The sequence below is a fragment of the Lepidochelys olivacea genome (genome assembly GCF_965140295.1).
Source record: "Lepidochelys olivacea isolate rLepOli2 genome assembly, chromosome: 19".
Taxonomy (NCBI): Eukaryota; Metazoa; Chordata; order Testudines; family Cheloniidae; genus Lepidochelys; species Lepidochelys olivacea.
In genome coordinates this window covers 7,961,201-7,980,850 of record NC_140429.1, presented here as the reverse complement: position 1 = coordinate 7,980,850, position 19,650 = coordinate 7,961,201, and the positions used below count along the sequence as shown (strand labels likewise).

Sequence of the window (19,650 nt, the reverse complement as noted above, 5' to 3'; positions counted from 1 at the left end):
GAATTTGAAAAAAAAGGAGTGTTGGTGCTTCCCACTTAGTGTCTGGTCCTGCAATAAGCTTTGCACCCACACACAATTCTAATCTAGTCAATAACATAGAGCCCCTTGAGCAGCAGGGGGTGGTGGTGGGGGGTGTCAATCTGCATTCTCAGCAAGAAGTTTCCTAGCTGCACTCCAATATTTCCCTTCTGAACAGCAAACAAGGGCTCGTGTAAGGAGCAGGTTGGCATGAACTTTATTCTATCTTTTGTATAATTTTAAGTACATAAGAAAGGTTTTTTCCACAAGCCTCAGGAGAAGATGAGTACAAGTTACAGGACAATCTCAAAATAAAAAAAAAAATTGCATATTTTGTGAGTTTCATCCTAGAGAAAAAACCATTGACAATGTACAGAGGAAATGCAGTCAGATCTGCTGATGCCACCAGAGACAGGGAAACACAAAGGTAAAGCATATGCAGCTCCCTTTACAGGTCAATGCAGGCCCTGGAAAAGAGGCTGCAAGCCTCCAGTAGAGCATAGAGCCAAGCAACAGGGGAAGGGGAGAGGCTGAGAACAGTGTCACATTCAATAGTAACTCAGCATGAGTGAGGATGAACGATGGAACTGACTTAGTCGAACTCTTGTTTACAAAACAAATACTGAATTTTGAATGAAGAAGCATCCCTCACTGGGAAGGAGAGATATGTTCAGAAGAACTGTCTTGGAAGACTGAACTTGAGTTCAGCTGCTTAGAAGGACCCCCTTGGGTGAAGATCCCTTTTGGAGAAGGGCTCATAAGGAAGTGGAAACTTCAGCTTCTAACCTTGGACAGACAGCAGAGTGGATCATTTACTCCAATGCAGTCTTCCGTGGCCCCTGTTTACTGCAAAGCTCCCCATCATGGCACAAAGAGAATTACACAGAGCAAATAGGAGTGTTGAAAGGGAAACTCAAGGTGGAATGCTACACACCCAGTCCTCAGCCTTTGGTCCAGCAAAGCCATTCCCCATATCTTGTTATGCCACTGACTGATTAGTACACATTGCTGGAGTTAGTAGCAGCTCCCAGTACCTTCTTGAAACACACCTGCCAGCTCAACTTACCAAGCTGGGAACTATGGACCCTGATAAGGACACCATTATGTCAATTCACAGGGGGACAACATTCCTTTCTCACATGAACAATTTGTCTGAAGATAACACAATACAAACCCATGGAACAATCTGAAGGCCAACCACCAATCCTGGCTCTGAAGTTCGCCAGGAGTCAGACGTAATTGATTGGTGTGGTTAAATCTGACAAGAGGGGGATGATGCACCTTCCTGCTGATAGATGCAGATGATCAACTGACCAGCCACCCTACACCAAATCCCAGCCCGAGGTATTTCAGTGAAGGCAGGTAGCTGTGTCTCTCAGGTAGAAGACAGAGAAGCAGTTTGAGAGCAGAAAGGTACAGGAAATCTAAGAGAATCATCTGAAAGCAGATTTGTCCCACAGCCAGGGCAAGGGGAGGCACAAGTCCCAATGCCATTCTGCTTAGCCAGCAATTTCCGTCACACTGGTAACCAGCTTCTGCCCATTCCACAGGGACTTGAACTGTTCAGGGATAGGGAACTCGTTCTGGAGGGTGAAAGAAATCTGTTGTGAAACGTCTAGTCTTTCATATAAATCAGAGACTATTCCTGTCCTGCCTAGCCTGACAAACCTAGTGGCAGACAAAGAATCATTTTCACTGCGCTAGGAAGTTACTACCCTCTTTCTGTATTGCTCTTTAGTGTTTTGAGCACTACAGACATGTTGTTTGGGACACAGGCAAAAAGAATGGACAAAATTTGATTTAAAATCCAAATAAAGACCAAAAACTGGTTTGGGAAGTAGATGCTACATTTAGCAAGTCACAGCTTTTTTTAGAAGATTAAACTGAACAAGTCTAAAGTTAATATCACACTGTGTTACCATAGCCACATTTCATTCCTCACGGGACCTAGGAGGGTCGAGGGTTACTTCCAACAACAGTGTCTTCATAGAAAGTGCCATCTGGTTAGGAGCTAGTGAATTTGGCTTCAGAGAAGACAGATCAAGGGAAGACACCTACATCTTAAGTTTGATGGGTTTCAAGAATCCACCATGTAAGGGGTGGAATCTGGGGCAGTATCTAGATACCAGAGAAGGGCTCTATTGGCAGGTCATTCAATGAACATCCTTCGCTGGGAGGGGTTAGTTTTTGTCTCAGTAAGACAATGGAACAAGATGTGACCTGACACGACGCCATACTGCTTAATCGCTCTGATTCCTGCTGTTGATCAAGGCCCGCCCCTCTGTTCACTCCGCCCCTTACAGCTCTCTCCACTCATTTCAGGAAGAGGAAACACTTACAAAGTCACCACTCTCGGTGGGTATGAGGACGTTCATCTCTGAAGACTTGGCACTGACAATCTCACAGTCTAGGGAGCTCTTGCTCAGGTACACGTGGCATCCATCTGTCTTGTTGATGGAAATTGTTGGCACTTTACCCATTACCTAGTGAGGAAAACAGCAGGGAGGTGGTTACAGTAGCATCTGCTTATCCCAGGGAACCACTATAGTTCACTGTTTTATATTATCCTCCAGGGATTAAGTCTTCTACACTGAACTCTACCATATCTCTGGAGGGAAGCAAGTATTAACTTGGTTCCATGGAAGGCTAATGGAAGTTGAGCAACTTGCCCATCACCACAAATGGAATGCTGGGATAGAAATTAGAACAGACTCCTACCCTCAGCCCCTTGCTTTAGCTACTAGATTACACTGCCTTCCTTAGGGTGGATAATCCATCCAAAATCTATCCTCAGTATGAGGAGTTTGTTTTCCATTCTGCAAGCCTGTTTAGACAGCTTGATTCAGCGCTGTTTGAAAACCCCTACATAGAGGGAGTTCGATGTGTTTTCTCAAGAGGCTTCATTAGCTTGTCCCCTGCAAAGCGAACCGCCAGATCTGTTAAGGCACCACAACATAATGCAGGGCAGAGTTCTATACAGTCAGTCACAAGGAGGGTTGTGGGTAATTACCTGAACTTTAATGTCCCTGCAGTTTATGATCTCCACGATGCCCACCACATCATCAAACACCAGACCTAGCTTCTTACAGTTATCTGCAGGGGAGAAAGAAAAGAGCTCATAGTACTACAACTCCCACTCCACAGCCCTCTGATGTGCCAGCATGCACAGCCCATTTGGACCACAGCTCTTACCCACTGTGATGGAGTTGATTTTGCCCTTGATTTGGAGTGTACTGTTTGTGCAGTTGTATATATATGCTACCTGCTTCAGCTCTGTGTCACTGATCACCAGGTTGGAGGCTTTATCCTGGTTTTCCTGAAAAGGGGTGACAAATACCAGTTACTCTCGTTTCCCTAAAGAGCTACAGAGTGAAGCCTGGAGGTGTCATGTCACCTTCTCTCTTCTGAAGAATTCACAAGGCTTCAGAGAGGACTTGTTCCTTCAAGCTGACACCTTCGAGTTATTTCAAATGAAAGATGTTTGTGGGCCATCTTCTGCTATTGAATTCCCATCACTCTAGCAGCCGGTCTGGGCTGTCACATGGACACTCACCACTCTCCACTTCTTGCCCTCCAGCTCTAGCATCGCCGGTTCCTTCTTTGGGGACGATTTTTTGGGTGGGTTAGCTGCACAGGCGGGTTTTGGAGCGGTGAATGGTTTGGGTCCTGTTCGGACAGGGCCACCTTGATTCTTCAGCCCTGGGTTCTTGTGAGTCTTCATATCATCTGGAACATGTTTCAAGGCTACAAGAGAAACCACTGTTACTCCAGGCATCATTTGGTTGGATAATGCTAAGTTACTAGGTGTGCAAGATCCAAGTTTAACAAACACCAGAAGTCAGCAGCTATTATAATAGCAGTCTGCTGAATTCTGAGGACCCATAAAACAAGTTCTCTTCCTCAAGAGTTTATGATCTACATTGAACTGGGCAACATGAAAGATTGCTATGAAGAAAGGGACCTGGAGGAAAGGTAAGTGCTTTTAGCATTTAATGATATGAGATTGAGAGCTAGATTTTAAGAGTTATGTTTAGAACTAGAGCCAGAATTCCACAGCTGTTTCACTCTTTGTAGGGAATATACAAATCTAGGACCAAGTTTTCATGAGCTTTGTTTCACCCACATTTCACTGGGTCATTGAACGTGCAAATGGTAATTTGTGTACAGGTTTGCACATGCAAAATTCTCCTCCCCTACCTCCCAGCTCGTTTTTAAACTACAATATCCTAACCATGCTCTTTTGTGTATCTGATGTTCTAAGCAGCCCAAGCCCATTCATCCTGGCAACGCTATTGAGTAAGAGAACTCTTCCTGCATCCCAGAGGTAGCTTTTTAGGGTTTGCAGATAAGTGGCCCAGAACCCCATGCAGACTTAACCTAGAACGTTTTCTTTTGTTGACCTACTCGCCAAATGGCTGCCCACCACCAGCCTTCAGTTGCCCAGTTTTCTTACCAGAGGTAATGCCTTCTCCCTGATTGATCTGGGCAAACAGTGCTGAGCGGGAAACAGAGTCATCTGAGCCAGAGTTTGTGGGGCCTGGAGCAGGAGGGGGGGGAGGACCAGGTGGTGGAGGAGCAGCACCAGTTGGGGGTGCTGCAGGTGCATTGCCCATCTCTTTTGCTATAGGACCCTGTAAAAGATGCCCGAGAGGGAGTTAAACCTGAGTGATCACTACTTGCTGCAACAGTCCCCGTAACATTAGATTCCCTAGGTTATGAAGTATTGATTGCCAACATACAGTCAGCACTCACCATTTTGCTCCAGGTCAGTCCAGTGGTGTGATACTCTTTGATGTATGCCTGCAGCTCTGCCCAGATACTCAGATAAGCTTTCACCCAGTCCACATGTTTCTTATCTCTAAGGGGACAAAGATAAACACAAGCTAAGTAGTGCAAGTTATTATCTAGGAAAGATCTGAAGCCATGTGGCTGTAACTGGATCCTTAAATTTCCCTGTCCCCTAGTTGGCAAAGATTATTTGGAGTTGAGTAGCAATACCAATGCAAGGAGAGAGCAAACGGCTACAATCCCCAGCCCTGAGGGCTACCGTGAGCAATTAGACAGTGGGGCGTTTGGGTCAGTAAGCCAGCCACTGTTGAATGCTAGCCCTCCGCACCTAGTCAAAGGTCCACAGACTGCAGAACAAAAACACCTGCAACAAACTAAACCCTACTGGGTGATGCTCAGTTGGCATAACATATTGGAAAGATGTCTTACTGCGTAGGGGAAAAAAGCTAAGAGGGTTTTTGGATGGAGTGAACACACGAGGGATGCCAATGGAATTGCTACCATCGATTTGCCCAATAGCATAAAACTAAGAAAACCTGTCACAGTCTATACATTTTTGGGAACGTAGCTGTTTCCGAAGCTGAGGTGTATTAAACACACCCTGCCACTACTAAAGGAAAGGAGTGGTATTACGTTTACTAGGCAAGGCTTCAGGGATGTCTTGGAGGGGTCATCTTTCTTGATGGTTCAGCTTGCATTAGGGCTTTGTTCACAGCTGTTTGATTTCCACACTCTGGAGATCAATTAAGGAGATAGGGCACTAGCTAGGACTTGGGAGACCCAGCTTCAATTCACTGCTCTGCTGCAGACCTCTGGCAAGTCACTTACTCTCTGTGTCTCAGTTCCCCATCTGTACAATAGGGATAACAGCACTGCCTCACAGGAGCATTGGGAGGATAACTACATTAAAGACTGTGAAACACTTTGTGGTCTACTGATGAAAGGCTTGTACATAAGAGCTCGGTATTGTTTAACTTTAAGTGACTTGGCTGAAGCAGGCAAGGTTCTGTCAGGTTAAATGGTGCATTACCAGACCAGCACTGCAGATGCTGATCTCTGGAACCAAAGTATTTTATTATCTTAATCCTTCAGGACTGCATGCTAGGAGGGCCACATGCACCTCCACAGTTAGATCAAGGGACTGAAATTTCAGTATTCAGCTGTCTGCATCCCTCCCGCTTTGCAGAGTGAAGCTGAACCTACACATCTTTGTAGTCCTTGAGGACCCGGTTGGTGTAAAACATGGCTGCATCCGTCATTTCCTTCACATAGGGGCCAGGCTTTGGGGCCTAGAGAAGATACAACATATTAGAACCAGGGGCTGTTGCAGCAGCAATCCCGGGCTCCCCCCACCCCCCACAACCCACTGTAGTCCTTACCATAGCCACCCAGCCCAGTGCCGGGATGCTCTCACTGACAGCTGATAGGTGATTGAACAGTTTGCTGCCACGATTTTTCTCCCGGAAGTTCTGCACCACCTGGATTTGCTCTGAAATGGGTTTCAGTAGCGTTGAGAAGTTATTCTGCAACACAGAAGGGGATGGATGGCAAACAGAGACAGCCATTCTTAGATGGATTCCAATTGGCACAAGCCTAAGCTACAGCTCTTGTACAAGCTTTGTATTGCCAGTATTCCAGTTACAGCCCCCGCCCCCACGCTCCTCCTGTAGAGAAGTGAGAGTTTTGTGTTGGACTAGTGCTATGGAAGTAAGCCAGAAATTGTGACTAATGCGAAGCCAAGAGGCACTTTGAGACAAGTCTCATCAATAATGAAGACAGAAATATCCTTTTAGAGGTTCTGTAGTATTCAGATGCTTTTCAAATTGCTTTGCTGTCTTGGTTTACAGGTTCATTAAAACCCAAGTTGCTCCGCTATCTAAACTTGATAGGGTAAGTTAAAGAGAAAAAGAGTTGGACTTTCAATCAAGTTACTTCTGTGAATTCAATTCAGACCCTTAATTTTTTTTTTTTATGCTTAAATATTCACAAAGCATCTTGCTCGGCGGTGTCTATTCAGAGATTTGGACATAGGAAATCAGTTGCTCAGAAGCAGCTTTCCCAGGTCATTTGGTTGGTCTGCTCTACTATAGGACAAACTTTAATAGCTTGAACTATATCAGAGATGGTCTTGTAGTAGTAGGATTTTATGTTTGTGCGGACAACCTCCTTTCCATCATACGTTGTGATCATACATCTCACTGTGTCAGCAGCAATACATACGGAGTATAGTATAGGCAGATTTTTTTTTTAAAAGTTCTTTAAGTGCAAAGAATGTTGTGTCTTTAAGAAGAGTCTGTTTGCGCTCTTCATTTCATTGTTCTTTCCTATCTGCTCAGGTGTAGACGGAAAGGAGGCCAGCTAGTTCTCTCGGACCACCAGCAAGTACTCCTGGCTACAGTTTGGGAAGCTCTGATCTAGAGCCAAGATCGGGGAAGGGATGCTTGAGTAAACAAGCTTCAGGGAGTTCAAGTATTTGGCATACGAAACAAGGATGTGCCTGCTCCAGAACTGACTAGAGACCCACAAGATGTCATTTACAAAAAGCTATCTAGGAATTAAAGGCTACGAGTAAGCCACTCTAAACAAGGCTTCCTTGTCTCAGATCTGTTGAATTGGTAAATGGGTTCCTGCGCTGAAGGCCTTCTATGCAGACTTCTGTCCCCCAGGCAGTCTGGTTTAAGAGGGGAACAGAACCCTGAAGATGTATGGTGATACTGTACTTTGCAACGAAAGGGGAAGCAGCACAGAAATCCTGACACCCTGAAGTAGCATTAGCAGAAGTAGCAGTTGTCCCACTGGGACATTGCAAGGAAGGGCTAAGGTGCATAACATATCACTAGATACGTCGAGGTATAAGCAGAAGAAAACCAATGCATGCAGGATCAGACTCCCCTCCCAGTCAGAGAAGCTGCAGCATGGGGGACATTGTTGATCTGCATACTAAGGAAAACTGACCCTATGACTCTAGCCTTTATTTGGGTATCACAGCATCGAGCCAGACGCCTATGCTACCTAGGTAAGAATCTTCGGTGTAGGGCTGTGAGGACTTACGAACACTGTATAATCTAAGTATCATCAACTCAATTCCCAGCGCTGTTCCCGTCTCACAGGTTCGGTTCTGTAATTCATGGCTTAACAAATAGGAACTGCATCTAGTATAGATGCCAAGTGAAATATGAGCCAAGTACAGGCTGGCAGGTATGAGAAGGAGCCACCTGTGCATTGTACAAGCTTAGGTAGTTATGGGAAATCCATAAAATACTCAGCATTTTCTACTAGTTTCAGTGAGTCTTGAGTCAGTTTCTGGAATTGGTTAGTCTCTAAGGTGCCACAAGTACTCCTTTTCTTTTTGTGAATACAGACTAACACGGCTGCTACTCTGAAACCTTTCTGGAACTAGACTCTGTGCAAGCTACTCTGATCAGAAGAGTGCTAACTCATTCCACTCCAGATAGGTTTCTTTAGGAGCAATTTTAAGGGCCCAGATTCCTCAGCTCTTGCTGTTTTCCTCCCAATTAGCCAAGACCTATGCAGCTCTGAGTGACCTACGTTAGGGTTCTCCAGACTTACGGCTGATGGCTGCTGACATTGTGATGAGGTCACCAGGAGAACCCTCTCAGTCATCAGGCCTGTATGGACCATTTCAGCCTTATGAGGAAGGGGAAAAAAAAAAAAATCAGTGATATATTGTTTACACAGGCAAACAAGATGCTCCAGTGGTCAGTGTGCTAGCCTGGGACTCAGGAGATGCGGGTTCAATTCCCTGCTCATCACAGATGTTCTAAGTGACCTTGGGCAAGTCACTTGGCCTCTCACTGTTTCAGTTCCCTATTTGTAAAATGCGGATAATATTGTTTCCCTACCTAATGGGGCATTCTAAAGATAAATATAGAAGAGATTGTGAGGTGGTCAAATACTATGATAATGGGGGCCATAGAACATAGCTAGATAGAACAATGTAACTACACATAGGTATCAGGAGTATTTACAGGGACCAGTTCATCTTTTTGGCCTCCCTTGCATGGTTTAGTCATGAAGACAGCTGATTCTGGGCCATCTGGTCTGGTTTTCAATTTATACAACAGCCCCTATTCTTGGAGAGAAGTTCAATAGAAATTGATGAGTCAGGACTGACAAGACAAAAATTTACCAACACTGAAATTGGGCAGTTCTGCTCCCACTTAGAGGGATACACAATAGAGAGGTAGATGGAGATCTCCCGTGGGTTATCAAGGGATCTACACCTGTGTTGAATCCTCCAATATTTGTACTTTGCTCTAGAGAATGGGGAAAGGGAGGCAAAGCTCAACGACTTCTCTTATTCAGCCCTTAAAAGTCTAGAGCAGCGGTCAGCCATATATTTACAACATGGGAAAAGAAAGCTAAATCCTTACATGTTTCTGAACGTCGCCACCAATGTCTTTGCTGATCTTCATATATTCTGCTACTGGACCAGCCAGAAGAGTGTCGAAAGCTTGAACGTACTTAGCTATTCCTGCGGAAACAGAACAGTGCGCAGTGTTAAGTGGCAGCAGATGGACTCAGACTGGAAGTATCCAGGAGTATTTTCAGCAAATGCTGCTACCCTCCTTACGCTGAAGTTTTGCGGAGCACTTTGTGAGTAGCATTGTGCAAGTCAGAGTGTACAGGAATCCCTCACTTAACATCCTCCCGGTTAACGTTGTTACGTTGCTGATCAATTAGAGAACTTGCTCGTTTAAAGTTGCGCAATGCTCCTTTATAACGTTGTTTGGCAGTCGCCTGCTTTGGCCACTGCTTGCAGAAAGAGCAGCCCGTTGGAGCTAGCTGGTGGGGAATCAGGGAGGGTCAGCAGCCCCCCCCCACCCCCTTGCACCCCCATCAGCCCCAGCTCCTCTAAATTCCCTGTGCAGCCGCCGCCCTAGGGCTATCAATTGCCAGGCAGTTCAGCTGTGCCTCCCCCCACTGCCATGTGCTGCTCCTGCCCTCTGCCTTGGAGCTGCTCTTGCTGGGCAGGCGGAGGGGGGAAGAGGGGTGCTAATGTCAGGGTGTCCCCCTCTGCTCCTGTACCCCCATCTCCACAGCGCGGAGGGTATGGGACAGGACAGGGCTCAGGACGGAGGGAACTTGCTGGCAGCAGCTGCTGTCTCAACTTGCTGATCTACTTAAAAAGGCAGTGTACTTAAGAGTAGGGTCAGCATACTTAAAGGGGCAATGCGCATCTCACACACAAGGGTGTGTCTGTCTCCCTCTGCCATCCTGTCTCCCCTCCCTCCATTCGTGCTGCCTTGTAGAGTGTGAAGATACATTAACAACAATGGGAGTGCTAGTTCGTCATTTAGCAGCAAGGCATTCCCTGGGAAATATCCCACCCTCTTCCACACTCTGACTTCACCACCTCAACCAAGCTTCACAATCATCATTGCTGTGTACAGTATTAAATTATTTAAAACTTATACTGTGTGTGTGTATGTCTTTTTTCTAGCGAAAAAATGTCCCTGGAACCTACCCCTGCGTTTACATTAATTCTTATGGGGAAACTGGATTAGCTTAACATGGTTTCACTTAAAGTAGCATTTTTCAGGAACATAACTACAGCATTAAGCGAGGAATTACTGTATATGTGGCACTGCTGCTAATCCTCAAGCATGCCGATGGATGCTGGTCTAAACGCACTTTTGCTTAAGAAAGAAGCAGCTTGGCTGTAAGGAGACAAGGGAAGTACTGCACCCACAGGAAGTTCTTGTTTTAACAGTACAATAACCACAGGCCCCCCCTGCATTTGAGTGTATGTCGGCATGTTATCTGTGTGAAACTCACTTCCCCTCCTGGTACAGCTATTCAGGCTTACCCAACATCAGCTTGCACGCTCTGCAGAGCATCTTCCAGAATCGGTACTTTCAATGTATAGTACAATCAACATCAACCGTACAATGTGTTCAGTATTGATACAGGGATTTGCAGCAGAGGGTCCCTACCTTTGGAAGAGTCATCTCCATACATGCCAGGGCTTTGGGACACAGCTTCCAAGCGACCCACAGCCTTCTCCAACCGCTCAACCAGGCTTTGCATATCTGTCATTGCTCACCACCTGCAGAGACAGACTACTCACAATTAGCTCCTCACGCACATCATCAGAATGCTCAATATTCTGATGGGCTTACTTAGCATTCTGAATGTTAGTCATTCCCCAGTCAGAGGGGGAATCTTATTCTAGCCTCACATCACCCAGTTTAGGCATTTTAGACTATGTAGCACGCTTACCCATTGTTCAGATAACTCTTTTGATAGCCCAGCTGTCAGAACCCATCAGAGGGCTCCATTGGCCAATCCATAATGACCAAATAGTGTCTACTGCATGGTAATTCATAGCATATCCATATTAGACTGACAAGGAGAACGTTCAGATATTTTGGTGTAAGTGCTCAGATACCATGGCGGTAGGTGAGGTATAAGACTCTGCATACAGAATACAGGAAAATGGACCACAGCTCTGATTATGACCATAACTGACTTGTAGTATGATTGCTATCAAAGGGCTGGTTCTTTTTCTACATGTGTAACGGCTTCGCTAGAAGAGATAATTGCAGATAAGTTTCAGTGGTTTTGATTCTGCAAACACAGTTGAGGTGGCCACACCCACCCCTGAATTCCAAGACTCCAGCAATGTCTCAACCCACAGAATTAGCATGCTAAACCAAGACATTTCTGGCACAAGCCAAGACAAGCAGCTGCACAGGAGCAGAATGCGAAGCTGCTTCTGAAACAATGCGTCCCCTGTTAATACTTTCTATCTATCCTGGGGGAACTAGTCTCCCAGCGATGGACCAGGGTGATTTAAGCACATTAGTCATTTAAGCTTCTCATTTGGAGAAGTAAAATAAAACTTTCTATTAGCTCCTGCCTTGCTCAGCACCAGAGAGCTTCAGAGTTCACCCTCTGAACACTAACCCAAAGGGAATGCAGGGAAGGGTCAGCAAGCAGCCAGTCACACGCTTCCATCTTATCACCAGACATTAAGACATTTTGAAGCATGAATCACGATTGCAGCCTGAACACACAACTTCCTTTTATTGCAGACGGCCTCCAGAGCTCAGAACCTTAACAGGAAGAATTTCATCTTCAGTCACTGGCTCTAACATACTCAAAAAGGAAATTAGATTTGTTTGGCTCTATTTAAAAAGCTGAGAATAGATCTGCCTTGTAAATCAAACTTAACTAGTTTTAACTAGTTTTGCTTTTTGTTTGCAAGCCTCCCAAATCGTGCTATAAAATGTTTATTTTCCCCTATCCCATGGAGGATCCAGCATTAGTCACAAGGAACACTGATGTCACTAGGAAAAACAAGGTCACTTTCATCACTCTCTTCATATGAAGAACCAGCAAAAGAGCCACTGAAACACGGAAGAAAGGAGGATGGGATGGGGGTGGAATAGGGGGAGAGGGATCTGATGCAATGTTCTACCCCAGCATATTTACTCAACTTCAGAGAGGAAGAGAGCAATTTCCTCCTTGGAACAGCCTCTCCTCTAGTTCACTATAGAAAGGTGATCAGCAGCTACTAGACAAGTTACAGCAAGAAAGAGTTTAGAGAAGTTTGAGGTGCGTGTGTGATGTTAATCACTAATATAGGCAACATGATCAACTCTCGTCTATTTCCTAGGGTGCAGGATACCAAGCACAGGATCTCAGTGCTCTACCTCGGCAGGAGACCCCAGGTACACATGAATCCCACTCTGTACAACAAAGATGACGACGTAGCTCTTGACTCCTCCTGTCCCACCCTGTATTCCAGAAGGAACCAAAAAAAAAAAAAAAAAAAAAACCACAAACCCCAAACCTGCCATCAGTTGTAGGTGCTGCACTCCAGAAACTCAGGGAAGTGAGTTCCATACATGTTTTAATGAAGCATGTTTCCAAAAGGATCTCAGGTTTACAGAACAGTGAGCAGACAAAGCTGCCATTCTGCACCACTGATCCCTACTCCAGTCCATATGGGGCTCTAATCTGATCAGATCATGTTACCCTGAGTGTCTGTCTGCATTTCAGATAGGGATTATGAATAACATGAAAGAACCCAGATGGAGGACAGTTTCCAGCCCAGAGGAATTCAACATGTTGCAGGCCTGTACACAGCGGAATGCACAACACCCCTCCCAGGCAAGCTGCTGAAACCAGAGTAATGTTACTAAAGATCCCGCAGAACTTCAGATGGACTCCCTCATTCCCACCACTGATCTGTCAGAATCTTCTTGGGCAGCTTGTAGCCTGTGCCAGGAAAACCCTACATGCATGGCATTTGCGGTCACTTCTGTGAACCTAGCACCACATGAAGATTAAATTAATTCACCATCTGTTTAGTTGAGACAGACACCCTCTGCGTTAGGACGGAGCTTATAAAGTAATCACTTTGATTCTGCTGCCACTGCACCAAGTGACAATTGCTGGTGATGTGAACTCTGGAAGGAGTCTGCCACACTTCAGCCAGCCTTCACCAGAACAACATAGCATAGTTCACACTACTTGCTGTGCTCTCTCTTCTACCCTCCAGATGTAAATAGCATCAAGGTGCTATTTAAATAAAGAGACATCTCATTATACAGACAAGAATCATACTGATATTGATAAGAATAGAATCTGCAAACCAAAATCTAGAATTTTGTGAGGAAAAAAGATCGTACTATTGCACTGGTTGAGCAGTCATCTAATATAACGTGAAATGCTGAAACAAAATGTAATAAAATTATAGAATCCACGATTTATAGATTAATTTGGTTCTCTGAAGTTCTTTACTGCAATGAGATACAAACAAAACTGAGATTCCACTTTCTGTAACGGGGGGGTGATACAGATTGCAGTGGACAAAAATTATCTGTCTCAGTGTGTGTCCTGGATAACTTCAAAGTCTTTCTGAACTGAAATCTTAATTCAAACATCAGGGCTAGCCCTTCGGATAACCAAGAGTTTGAGGTTCAGAGGAGACTACAACATTGGAGTTATATTCCAGAATTTAGGTTTAGGTCTTGTTTATATGGGAAGTTTTTCAGATGTTGTTGTTCTGTTAATAGTTACAAGTCAAGTCTTCAAGAACCAACTATAACTAGTTTCAGCTCTGTTAGCAGGCCAGTTAAGAACTCATGTTGAACCTCCACGCTTTTCACTCTGGCTGAGAGATCAATCCACCTCCAGAGTATCTGAAAATATTTTTGGTTTTAAGCTACTTGCCAACATTAATTAAGATAATTTTCTCCGGCCCTGAAGGTAAACACACCCTGGCACAGACATAGGCCTTCCAACTATACCTAGCAATCTGCCCTGTACAGGACTCAAAACAATAAGAGGTATAACTGCTAATTAATCCAAGAAAAACAATACTGCACCGGAGGGAGTTTTCTATTTTGGGGAGTGTCAGTCAGGGATTGACAGTCTTTCCAATAACCAGACCAAGTCCAGTGCTTAGTAAAATGAACAGGTCCGGATATAATCTATATTGGTTTGGGGAAGTACTTCTAGCTTGGCAGATCAAGATACGAGATTTTAATGTTGTTGTCATCTGGTTTAATCATTTTTCAGTATAACTGAATGTTAGTTTTATAACCTCTCAATAGTCCCCCACATCTTAGATTTAGATGTGCACCTCTGCTCAGATTCACTTTTTGCAAAGTATGAGCAGTAGTGAGCCTCATGTTGCCAACAGCATTAAGAGTTCTTCCTGTTTCCACAGTCCTGAGGAGCTAAGATGGGACAATTTCTCAATTAAGATGAGAAAATAAAAGACTAAGTTGACACTCTCAGCTGACCTCCTGGGAGGTTTCATACTACTTCCGAGATCTGTATCTTCTAAAAGCTTAAGAATCTGTTTCTAACTAGCTGTTCAGTACACCATTTGAATCAGGCTTTACTTGAAGGAGAGCAAGACAGTAATCAGAGTGACTGATTTAGGGTCTGATGCATCTTGGGAGTTGCCAGGCCTAGCAGTGAATACACTGCTACTGCTAGTCCCTGATTGCTGCCAAGACACAAGGTTCTCTAGTCTAAATACTTTTTGACATTGGTCCTGAAATTAAGATATTTAGGGCCAATATCTCAGAATTACAACTTTTTATTTCGGATTTAGAAAGTTATCCCATACTGATATTCTGTTAGATAAGAGAGATAAAGTCAACCATCTATTTGGATCCTATTCAGCACTCCTGAGTAACAACTTCCACCGAAGTCACTAGAAGTTTTACCTGAATAAAAAGTGCCAAACAAACTTCTTAGAAAGAAGTTGTGTTAATAGAGTGAAGTGACTCTGAAGGAATCTTTGTTCACTAGAATTACCTGGAATACAAGATTTGCACTTGTCGAGTATCTTGCTACGTTTCCTGTCAGGGTGAATAGTCTAGCACAGATTCCCTCTTTTTAAAATCGGAGTACGTAACCTACACCTAATCTTACAAATAATTTGGAACCTCAACATTTAAGCTAGTTTGACACTGTACTAAATTTTGCGTCACGGATCCAGGACCGAAGGAGTTCTGAATATGCTTCCTTGGGTAGAGATTGCTTTGTTTAAAGCTGATAAACCATGGACACAAAAGGCTCCTTAGAAGTTGAGAAGTATTCTAGAGTCCTCAAAATCACAAAACATCCATTTTAACTTTTCTCCCGTTTGATTTTCTGAGAGAAGAATGTTAACTTTTGTTACAACAGGACAGAGTGCTTTTCCCAGGTTAATTTCCTACAATCCAATCCTTCATTCCCATGTGTATCTAATCCAGATGTTGGCAACTTCTAGCATGGTACCAGAAGCTGGCATAACAAATCCTGAGTTTTAGCACAGAAGAGCCACTGCTCCAATTTTATGTGACAGTGGAGCAGCATAGTGAAGACATGATGATCAGTTGCATTTTGATCATGAAACTGAGATATCAATTTCACTGTGAAATGGAAGGGTGAGAGGAGAAAACAGCAGTACAGAGAACAAGAGAAAGGGAACATCAGAGTGACATGTAGAGAGGCACCAGTGGTTTGATGTAGCTGGCCTGTCCTTATTAAAGGAAAATTCTTCCGGCACTGCAGTACTAAGACATATGCAGTACTGTAGTTCGAATTTGGACACAGTGCCCAAGTTCACCTCTCATGTCTGAATGAGTCATTGAGAGACACCAATCTCTTTAGTCTACACCTCTGGTTTGCTTTCTAATATGTCAATCTATCACACTACACATCTGCAGAAAGATGAATAGGCATGTGAAATGCCCAGCTTTCAGTTTAATGACTATAGGTCAACAGGTTTCAGAGTAACAGCCGTGTTAGTCTGTATTCGCAAAAAGAAAAGGAGTACTTGTGGCACCGATGAAGTGAGCTGTAGCTCACGAAAGCTCATGCTCAAATAAATTGGTTAGTCTCTAAGGTGCCACAAGTACTCCTTTTCTTTTTATACGTCAACAGTGAAGAACTGGCATTCAGAAGAACTAAAGACAGGTTTCAGAGTAGCAGCTGTGTTAGTCTGTATTCGCAAAAGAAAAGGAGTGCTTGTGGCACCTTAGAGACTAACAAATTTATTTGAGCATAAGCTTTCATGAGCTGCAGCTCACTTCATCGGATGCATTCAGTGGAAAATACAGTGGGGAAATTTATATACATAGAGAACACGAAAAGAACTAAAGTGAAATCGAGCAGGGCAGAATGGGATCACCGCTTTCTAGATTTTGAGCCAGATTTCACACAAGGTTTTCACTAGAGGATTTTTTCACCATTATTTATATTTACTCCTACTTCAATTCACAGAACAGTGCTAAATGGAGGAAATCAGACCTACACTGTTAGAGCTCTACAGCACTTTACACTGGTATAGTAAGCCTTCCACCTGAGGACTGAAAAATGCTTTATGAATACACACAAATTTAGCAACTCCCCTGCAAAGTACTTGGATCTACTTATTTCAGTAACAGTCAAAAGGATGCACTCTTCCTGTTAAGCTCAGATTGACAACAGAAGTGTTGCTTACTGCCAACCGTAAGGGCAGGAAGTTGTCAGAGAAGCCCAAACCTCTTTTCCTGACTTAACGGGTGACATCTGTAAGAGTCTTTATTAAACTGACCATAGCAAGAGAAGCACACTTATGAATATTTGTTACTTATTGAATAGTTAAGTGACCCTGTTTAACTTTGTTTTGTTTCTAGAGTAGCAGATTCACACACACAACCACCCTCCCACTTCCATGCAAGCCCCTTTAGTCAGAGAAAGCAGCTCATATGACGACTAAACAGAAGTATTTCCCCTAAAATGATATTCCCAATGAAGTTTCATCAATTCTTAATGTGTGACCAGAGAAGCACCTTAGCTATAGTTATTTGGTTTGGGACAGAAAGTCCTGATCTCCTTGTCTCCCCCCCGCCGCCATGGACCTGGGGGCGGGCCCTGCTCCCCCACCCCCTCAGGCACCGTCCCCCCCAATGGACCTGGGGGCAGCCCCTGCTCCCCCACCCCCTCAGGCACCTTCCGCCCCCCCCCATGGACCTGGGGGCGGCCCCTGCTCCCCCACCCCCTCAGGCACCTTCCGCCCCCCCCATGGACCTGGGGGCGGGCCCTGCTCCCCCACCCCCTCAGGCACCTTCCGCCCCCCCATGGACCTGGGGGCGGGCCCTGCTCCCCCACCCCCTCAGGCACCTTCCGCCCCCCCCATGGACCTGGGGGCGGGCCCTGCTCCCCCACCCCCTCAGGCACCGTCCCCCCCAATGGACCTGGGGGCAGCCCCTGCTCCCCCACCCCCTCAGGCACCTTCCGCCCCCCCCCATGGACCTGGGGGCGGCCCCTGCTCCCCCACCCCCTCAGGCACCTTCCGCCCCCCCCCATGGACCTGGGGGCGGCCCCTGCTCCCCCACCCCCTCAGGCACCTTCCGCCCCCCCCATGGACCTGGGGGCGGGCCCTGCTCCCCCACCCCCTCAGGCACCTTCCGCCCCCCCATGGACCTGGGGGCGGGCCCTGCTCCCCCACCCCCTCAGGCACCTTCCGCCCCCCCCATGGACCTGGGGGCGGGCCCTGCTCCCCCACCCCCTCAGGCACCGTCCCCCCCAATGGACCTGGGGGCAGCCCCTGCTCCCCCACCCCCTCAGGCACCTTCCGCCCCCCCCCATGGACCTGGGGGCGGCCCCTGCTCCCCCACCCCCTCAGGCACCTTCCGCCCCCCCCCATGGACCTGGGGGCGGCCCCTGCTCCCCCACCCCCTCAGGCACCTTCCGCCCCCCCCATGGACCTGGGGGCGGGCCCTGCTCCCCCACCCCCTCAGGCACCTTCCGCCCCCCCATGGACCTGGGGGCGGGCCCTGCTCCCCCACCCCCTCAGGCACCTTCCGCCCCCCCCATGGACCTGGGGGCGGGCCCTGCTCCCCCACCCCCTCAGGCACCTTCCGCCCCCCCCATGGACCTGGGGGCGGGCCCTGCTCCCCCACCCACACTCAGGCACCCCTCACCCCGGCGCACCCCTGCCCCCCGGCTGCTCACGCTGCCCCAGCTCCAGGAGACCCGAGTCCGGCCCCTGCCTGAGCCAAGGCAGCCGAGTGCCCCAGGCTGGGGAGGGGAGGGGGGGGCTCTGACCCGCGGCCCCCGCGCCCTGCCCGGGCGGGGCCCCCCAGCCCTGCCGCTCCCTCACTCACCTCTGCTCCGCTCGCTGCTCCCTCCGCTTCCGCCTGCAGCCCCCGTCCAGCAGCCCCCACGCCGCACGCCACTTCCGGCCTCCGGCCGCACCGGAACTACGCGCCGGGGGCGGGCCGGAGGAGGACCACGCCCCTCTCCGGGAAGGCGGCTCGGGATTGGCCAATGGGATGGGGCGTGGTCGGTGGGGGGGGTTACCGCTCCAGTTCCAGGAGGAGGGGGTGGCGTTTATAGACTAAGCCCCCGGGGGGTGGGGTCTGAGCTGGCGGGGCTACAGGCTTTCTCCCTCCCGCGGGTGGGGTCTGAGGTGGGTGGGGGCTACAGGCTGGGCCCCCCCAGGGGGTGTGGTCTGAGCTGGGGGGGGCTATAGCATGGGACCCCCCCGGGGGGTGGGGTCTGAGGTGGGTGGGGGCTACAGGCTGGGCCCCCCCGGGATGGGATCTGAGGTGGGTGGGGGCTACAGGCTGGGCCCCCCTAGGGGGTGTGGTCTGAGCTGGGGGGGGCTATAGCATGGGACCCCCCCGGGGGTGGGGTCTGAGGTGGGTGGGGGCTACAGGCTGGGCCCCCCTGGGATGGGATCTGAGGTGGGTGGGGGCTACAGGCTGGGCCCCCCCAGGGGGTGGGGTCTGAGCTGGGGGGGCTATAGCATGGGACCTTCCAGGGGGTGGGGTCTGAGCTGTGATCTACAGGGAAATGCCTAGAAAGACTCTTGATGATAATGACAAAAGATGTTCCCCTAACCACCTGTGCCTGGGGAAGGTAATCATTTCCTAACCCATCTCAGGCCAAAAGCAGCAAGTCATATTACAGATGGAACTCAGGGAAGTAGGCAAGTAAAACGTCACCCGGTGAGCTGGGCTTAGTCTGAAGCAAATTCAGGGACAGTGATAGGAAACCCAGAGAAGCTCTTTTTTATTACCATATGTGTTACCTTAATGATCCTCTGCTCCCCCATATTGGTGGTGCAGGGAGAGCATGGGGGTTTGCTTGCCCCTGGGGTTCATTCCCCTTCTCTTGGTGCAGCTAAATCTTCCCTTTTATTGCTTGCTCATAATTATACTTCTGATGAGCAAATACTTTTGGCCTTTGGAATGCACTGCATTACACCAAATGTCTGGTAACGGAGAAATATTTTCCAGAGGGAGGCAGCCCCTGTACTCCCGACAAGTCTCTTTTATTCTTGTAGCTGTAAAGTGCTATGCATGCTACTGGCACTGTTGTAAC

The 19,650-nt window shown here is 47.3% G+C and overlaps 1 protein-coding gene across 3 annotated transcripts; it reads right to left on the bottom strand.

Moving 5' to 3' along the window:
- Positions 1 to 212: 212 nt before the first annotated feature.
- Positions 213 to 18,549, bottom strand: CAP1 (cyclase associated actin cytoskeleton regulatory protein 1). 3 transcript variants are annotated; one of them, XM_084652483.1, is made up of 13 exons: positions 18,429 to 18,549; positions 10,764 to 10,876; positions 9,201 to 9,301; positions 8,377 to 8,454; positions 6,186 to 6,329; positions 6,010 to 6,095; positions 4,771 to 4,876; positions 4,472 to 4,649; positions 3,572 to 3,762; positions 3,211 to 3,334; positions 3,029 to 3,111; positions 2,358 to 2,501; positions 213 to 1,601 (listed from the first exon to the last, which is right to left on the bottom strand). In XM_084652483.1, exons 2-13 carry the CDS (start codon positions 10,864 to 10,866, stop codon positions 1,518 to 1,520), a joined length of 1,422 nt encoding a protein of 473 aa, XP_084508609.1. In that variant the 5' UTR covers positions 10,867 to 10,876; positions 18,429 to 18,549; the 3' UTR covers positions 213 to 1,517. The 3 variants fall into 3 exon arrangements, with proteins under 3 accessions (XP_084508609.1, XP_084508610.1, XP_084508611.1); XM_084652484.1 differs by having other exon boundaries at positions 10,764 to 10,889; positions 18,429 to 18,516; XM_084652485.1 differs by lacking the exon at positions 18,429 to 18,549 and adding an exon at positions 18,277 to 18,301.
- Positions 18,550 to 19,650: the final 1,101 nt, after the last annotated feature.

Bases quoted from the DNA above. Each gene is read 5' to 3' on its own strand.
- CAP1 (XM_084652483.1), bottom strand. From the start codon at position 10,866: ATGACAGATATGCAAAGCCTGGTTGAGCGGTTGGAGAAGGCTGTGGGT. The intron at 9,302-10,763 runs GTAGGGACCCTC...CTGTTTCCGCAG, and splicing joins TGGAGATGACTCTTCCAAAG to GAATAGCTAAGTACGTTCAA. The intron at 1,602-2,357 runs GTAAGTGTTTCC...TTCACCCTCCAG, and splicing joins CCACCGAGAGTGGTGACTTT to AACGAGTTCCCTATCCCTGA.